The 6,966-nt window shown below is 50.4% G+C and overlaps 1 protein-coding gene across 1 annotated transcript; it reads left to right on the top strand.

Annotated features, from left to right (window-relative positions):
• Positions 1-323: 323 nt before the first annotated feature.
• Positions 324-1,885, top strand: LOC101778271 (benzyl alcohol O-benzoyltransferase). The gene has a single exon (XM_004986574.2). The coding sequence runs from the start codon at positions 324-326 to the stop codon at positions 1,713-1,715; it is 1,392 nt and encodes a 463-aa protein (XP_004986631.1). The 3' UTR covers positions 1,716-1,885.
• The last annotated feature ends 5,081 nt before the right edge of the window (positions 1,886-6,966 follow it).

Here is a 6,966-nt window from a genome sequence, read left to right as displayed (position 1 = left end):
GGGAAAACGCAGAATCATTTTCATGGCGCATGAGCTGCGCATTTCCCTGATTTCTATTCCTCGTGCGGTTTATCATAACTCCCGAGTCAAAGGACTCGATGCACATCGCGCAACGGCTTGCCACGTTGCGCTCTCCAGCTCATCTGGCCAGTAGCTATCCTTAATCCTTACTTGCTTGCCATGCATGCTTAGCCATTAATCTCGCAGTCTCAGTAGTGTGCTTGTTTCTATATATAGATGTACACCTGCAGCACCAGCAACACGCACGACAAACACTTTGTCACCTCCTCACCATCATCATTCTGTTGTGCGCTAGCGTACGAATGGCGGGCTTGACGGCGGCGTTGAAGTTCACCGTGCGCAGGCGACCGGCAGAGCTGGTGGCACCGGCAGCCCCAACGCCACGTGAGCTGAAGCTCCTCTCCGACATCGATGACCAGGAGTCTGTACGTCTCCACGTCCCCGCCATCCTGCTCTACCGGCGCAACGAGGCCATGGTCGGCCGGGACCCCGTGCAGGTCATCCGGGACGCTGTCGCGAGGGCGCTGGTGCACTACTACCCGCTCGCCGGGCGGCTCAGGGAGGTGGACGGGGGCAAGCTCGCCGTCGACTGCACCGGCGAGGGAGTGCTGTTCATCGAGGCCGACGCCGACGTCCGCCTCGAGCACTTGGGTGAACCTCTGCTGCCGCCCTTCCCGTGCCTCCAGGAGCTCCTGTTCGACGTCCCCGGCTCGTTCGCCATCGTCGACGCGCCCCTCATGCTCTTCCAGGTGACGCGGCTTGCATGTGGAGGCTTTGTCCTGGCCGTCCGGGTGAACCACACGATGGCGGACGGGCTGGGGATGGTGCAGTTCGGCGCCGCCGTGGCGGAGCTAGCGCGGGGCGCCCTGGCGCCGACGGTGCGGCCGGTGTGGGACCGCGAGCTGCTGATGGCGCGCGACCCGCCGCTTCCGAGCTTCGCCCACCGCGAGTACGACGAGGCGCAGGGCACCGACGACACCGTCACATCGCTCGACGACCTGGTGCACCGCTGCTTGTTCTTCACGCCCCGCGACGTGGCCGCGCTCCGGGACCTCGTCGACCCGCCGCAGCTGCGCGCGAGCGCGACCACGTTCGACGTCCTGGCAGGGTGCCTGTGGAAGTGCCGCACGGTGGCGCTGGCCCCTGATGCCAACGCGGAGATGCGGATGATGTGCGCCGTCAACGTCCGCGGCATCAGGACGGCGAGGGGCGGCGGCGGCATCCCCAGGGGCTACTACGGCAACGCGGCCGTTGGCCCGGTCGCCGTCTCGACGGCCGGCGCTCTCTGCGCCAACCCTCTCGGCTACGCGATCGAGCTGGTGAAGAAGGCCAAGGAGGAGGTGGACATGGAGTACATACGGTCGGTTGCGGATCTCGTTGTGCTACGGGGGCGGCCGCCCGTGTCGTTCGTGCGCACGTACGTGGTGTCAGACGTGAGGAAAGCCCCGGCCGCGCGCCTGGATTTTGGGTGGGGCAGGCCGGTGTACGGCGGCCCGGCGGAGGTCGGCGGTGACCTCGCCTGGGTTGCCAGCTACTTCGTGTCGGTTACGGACGCTAGAGGCGAGGAAGGCATCGCTGTGCCGGTGTGCCTGCCCCGACCCGCCATGGAGAGGTTCGCCGAGGAGATGGGCAAGCTGCTCCAGCGCCCGCTCGTCGACGTCGCCGTGAGGCAGCAGCCCAGGTCCGCGCTCTGAATCCAACCAAACCTGCGCACACGGGCGTAGTGATGGATCAAATAAAAACGTCTGTTAATTTCCTACCGTGCTACTGCAATAATTTCCTCCCCTGTCGATGAACGTACAAATGTCGTTTGTGTGGATTTTGGTTGTTCTTTTGGAAGAGAAATGAAACGGTCAAAGCTTGTACTTCCGAAAAATGAAAACTTGGCTGAATAGCATGATGAAGTGCTGCGCGATTATATATTTATGTACAAATGGACCTGGCTGCTCGGACGGATTGGGCTCGACTGATTTAGGCTCCCAGCGCAGGCTGCTGCCATGACTTAGGCTAACCCAGGAGTTGAGGCTCCACGTCATGCTCACAATCCGGTTGTGCTCACAGACGATCAAATCCGGCTTCTCTTCGTTCAACCGTTCCTTCCGAGCACGCCACTGACTCCAGATCGCTTGACTTTTCACAATGCCCTTAAGAAGTCACTACTTTTTTCGAATGGGAACGTGGAGTCGATCACCGGGCTGCAACAGTGGCTACTTCTCCACATCATGACTCATCAACCGTTTGACATCTTCGATCTATTCATTTGGGAGCTTGAGGATGCTATTACGAGTTGGCTGAGCATGAACCTCCAACAGTTGTACGCCCATTGGATCAGCTAGATTCTAGCTTCTCTATTGGCTCTGCGGTACATGCTCAACTTGGAGCGCTCACAGACAACTTTTAGATTTTACTGCCCTTCTGTGCCAAACGACGCTCGCTGTGGTTCACATGGGTTCCGTTTAGCACGTGCGCAGCTTGACGAGCCAGCTGTGTGCCGAGGCTGCCCGTCAGGACGAGGCACTTGCTATAACAGAGGCTCCCATGCCAGCTTACCTTGCTACGGACTCGGAGGAGTCTAACCAGGATGAGGACTACGTTCCTAGCTTTCCAGTCTGCTGAGCTCATGATGATGAGGTAGAGACCTCTCTTCCTACCCAGCGCGAGCCAGCGCCTCTAGTTCCTCCAGTCATAGCTGCTCAGGTCACTCGGTCAAACGCACTCACAGCTATACTTTAGTTGTTGGCCGAGTAGCAGAGGGTTAGTGATGAGAGGCAACAACAGATGCAGGCCCAGCTTGCTCGACAGCAGGAGACACAACAGGTTATACTTTGAGGGGGATTCAACAACAACAGGAGGCTATGAGGCAGCAGCTCCTTCAACATCAGATAAAGACCTTACAAATGTTCACCTTCTACTCTAGCTGCACGGAACAGTTGTACTTTCACGCAGGGCTTGAGCCACCTCTACTTCCTACCTCTCAGCAGCTACAGCATGACCCCTGACTCCACCTCCTCCGGTTGGCAGCTTTGTGCAGACACCCTTGACCTTTTTCCCTATCTCGCAACTCTTACAGAATGGGGTGTTCTCACTACCTCAGATGTTGGAGCCGCAGCGTGACCAGTACCAGCAGCACTACTTGTTTCTAGAGCAGCTCCGATAGAGTCAGTCCACACAGCCGTAGTTGACTCAGGCGACAGCTCCGTTCTCGACAGCTTCACTCACCTTCAAGCAGACACCACAGCCCTCTCTTGGTGGTCCGAGGTTTAGTTCTCCACTCCCATCTGTTGTGACACCTCGGACCTTGGAGCTTGATGAGTCCACTGCCACTCTCTGCACAGTCACCAAGTAGATTCACTTAGAAATGGCTTTCTAAGGTTGAGGTGCAGGGTTCTCAAGTCGACATGATAGTCACTTCTTCTTCTGAGCCTGTCACCATGGTTATAACTCCTTCAGCTCCAGCATCCTCCACTCCAGCAGACCCCACTAGTCCCGAGGGCTCTCCTACTACTTCAGCTTCGACCTCCAATGACGACTCGATGCCGACATCTCGGGTTACGTGGTGCATCCCTCCAAAGTAGCTGTAGCAGCTTCACCACCTTCTCCGCCCCAACAGGAGTAGATTTGTAGCTTCCTTTTTGGTGCTTTGTTGCCAAAGGGGCAGATAGATAGGAGTAGAGATAGGTGGAGCTTGTTTGGGAGCTTGTTGGTTCTTTTGTGGATGTTCATGCATAGGCATGTTATTTGGATCTTTGTGTATGATGGTGTGTTGACATGTCTATATATGTGTGTGCTTTACTTTCTGTTAACGCATGCTTCTTTTTAACCTTGTCTATCTTACTTTCATGGATTAGTAGTAGTGCGCTTAATTTCAAATCTTTTATATCTATTTATTATCTATCACCAAAAAGGGGGAGATTGAAGCACGCTGGCATCATCTAGGTCATTTCTCACCTTTTGTAAGGGTGTGTTTCGATGATAAATGACAATCATATACTTGTGACTAACCCCATTGTTTGCAGGAAATCATTATTGGTTATTGTGCCATAAGTTAAATGGAAAGTGACCCCTCAACTTGAATTAGCAAGCGACCAAAGGGCTAATGCATGAAGGGTAAGGATTTTTCTAGAACTAAGTGTCACGAGAAGATGAAGTACACTTAGTGTAATATAGGTTTTGCTAGTTCGTAGCTCTATGACTCTACTATAAAAAAGGGATCTCAAGTTACTAGCTTGATCATATGAGACAAACCATGAAAAAGATGCAGACTTGACATACTCTAGCACTTGGTAGCTCAAACAACCAATGGAAACACTTGAGAAGCAAAGAAGTTGGCAAAAAACTCAAAGGAGATTGCATTGGATGAGTTGAAAACAAAAAGGGGGCATCAGATGTTCCAACAATGTGTTTTCTAGTAAAGTCTGAGCAATTTTCTAGGAGTTGGCCTGAGCGGTCTTTAGCATCGGATGATCTGACGCCCAACTCAGTAGACAATTGAAGCAATAGACAATGCAGGATTGAAACCCTAAGCATCAGATGATCCGTTGCCCAAACAATGGGCAAAGCATCAGACTAATTTTGTGCAATTCAACTCGAAGCACCAGAGGTAACGATGCTAGGCAAGGGGCACCATTGGAGCAGGCATATTTATGTTGAAATCGTCCAGAGACATTCTAGCCAAATCCTCTAGTGCACCAGATGTTCTGATGCCCACTGGATGAAGCGTCAAACTAAGCATATTTTCTTTGGAATCATCTAGAAAAATTTGGGCCAAAATGAAATTTTCACTATTGAATATATTTTTTAACGAATATATTTTTGACTGGTGTGTGACTAGATGTTCCAACGCTATGGGATGGAGGCATCGGATGATCCAGTGAGTGCTGTTTTTCTGGATGCTCTTTTCCAACAACTGTCTCTTGAGCTGTAGCCTATATATACCCATTCCCTTAGTCATTTGAGCTACTCTTGACACTGTGAAGACCTCAAGTAACCTATGAGCAGTTGAGAGTGTGCTAGAGCCACAAAAATGATTAGTGAATTGCAAATCTCAAGATTAAGGACATATCTTTGCTTAGTGCTGATCAAGTGAAGCATTCGAGGCTTCTACTCTTGGTGACTGATGTCACCTAAATGGTCTTGGTGTCCTTGGAGTTCATGGTGAGCTTTTGAAGATTGTGGAAGCCTCAAGAATAAGATCTTGTACAAGGTACGTAGTCCGTCGTTCCAGAGATGGAAAAGTGGTTACCTTAGTGAAGCACTCAAGTCTTCGTGGCTTGGGGGAGCAAAATTTAGTGGGTGCTCCAACATGGACTAAGGGGAGCGTCAACTCCTCGATACCGTGGAAAAGATCCAGTGTCTTCATGTCCTCTTTCTTTTCATTTTTGCACTTACTTTGAGCATTTACTTCTTGGTTTTACCTATCTTAGTTGCCCTCGTTTGTCCTCTTTCTTTTCATTTTTGCACTTACTTTGAGCATTTACTTCTTGGTTTTACCTATCTTAGTTGCCCTTGTTTTGTTTGTGCTCCCTGTTGTCTTGATCTTGCTTAAGGAACTGATGATCATGATAGTGTGACTCTCCTGCTAAGTTCATTCTTAATAGTGTGGTCAATTTCTAGTTTTGGACCTAGTAGATTGGGCAAATAGAATTATAGGCTAATGTATGCTTTCTTTGTTCTAAAAATTTATAAAGGTTCCAATTCAACCCCTTCTTGGGCCATCGATCCTTACACTCTCTGTGGTGGAACCGCCCAGACTAACCCGACTAAAGTGTACTCAACCTCACCTCAAAGGCGAATGGTCACTTTAACCGAATTAAAATGGTAGTCCGTCGAGTTTCACCCGATCAAACCAGTTATCTCGGATCGAAATAAAGCATACTTGCACGAAGATGAGTCCAGAGATTACAACAATCCAGATTCATTACTACAGGTCACACATTGAGTTATTACAAGCTGAAAGTTCACATGCATAAAGTAGAGTTTCAGAGTTCAAAGTAGCGGAATAAAACGGAAGTCTAACATCGATACAGCAATACCATGGTGAAGCCTGCCATGATATCAAGCACCATGATCCTCGCCAACCGAGGATGGGTCCCACTCAATAGTCCAACCCGGAGGGAGTTGAAATGGTCAAGTCACACTGGCAACCAAGTCAACAACAAACCTGAAAAACAAAGCCACAAGCAAGGCTGAGTATACTAATACTCAACAAGGCTTACCCATCAGGTGGTAACTACTTCACCGACTCCTAGACATGCAAGACTTTTTGGCTGAGGGGTTTGTATTGCCAAAAGCTTCTAAAGTAGGTCCTTACATTCAAATTTTAGCTCCAAGTTCTAGTTAATTAACCATTCTAGGTAGGCACCTATTCTAATCAAGCATGTGATCAAGAAATTTAATTCAAGCATCAATATTAATCATCATCCTTTGTTCCACTTCTTACACAGTGTAGCATAGTGATCAAGCAGTCTCAAACTATGAGAGGCAGACGATTCAAATCGAGGTTTTAACCTTGCAAGGTGAACCTAAACCCATGATAGGTGCATACCACGACGGGTCCACACATATCAGCCGTCCCCATCAATCCCTAGGCATGTGGTCTATCGGTGTTTTAGATCGACAACCTGCCTAGGGGGTACCCTAGGTGGTCTTTTGTGCGGTAAGGGTCGTCGAGAATCAAAGAGTCGACGGTGACGCAAGGGACACGATTTAGACAGGTTCGGGCCGCTAGATCGCGTAATACCCTGTGTCCTGTGAGTTGATTGTATTGAACTTGGGTGTGTTGAAGGAGTTGTCTTTGAGGGGGTCCCCGCCCGCCCTTATATACTCGGGAGAGCAGGGTTACGAGTTTGAATCCTAGTCAGGTATGATTACAGAGTTCTACTCGGTGTAGACCGAGTAGTTTCCATATGCACACCTAACTAGTCCGAGGGGGACACGCTTCTTGCC

The sequence above is a fragment of the Setaria italica genome, chromosome IX (assembly GCF_000263155.2).
Source record: "Setaria italica strain Yugu1 chromosome IX, Setaria_italica_v2.0, whole genome shotgun sequence".
Lineage (NCBI taxonomy): Eukaryota > Viridiplantae > Streptophyta > Magnoliopsida > Poales > Poaceae > Setaria > Setaria italica.
Note: the sequence above shows the minus strand (reverse complement) of the source record. Positions and strands in the feature narration are given on the sequence as shown.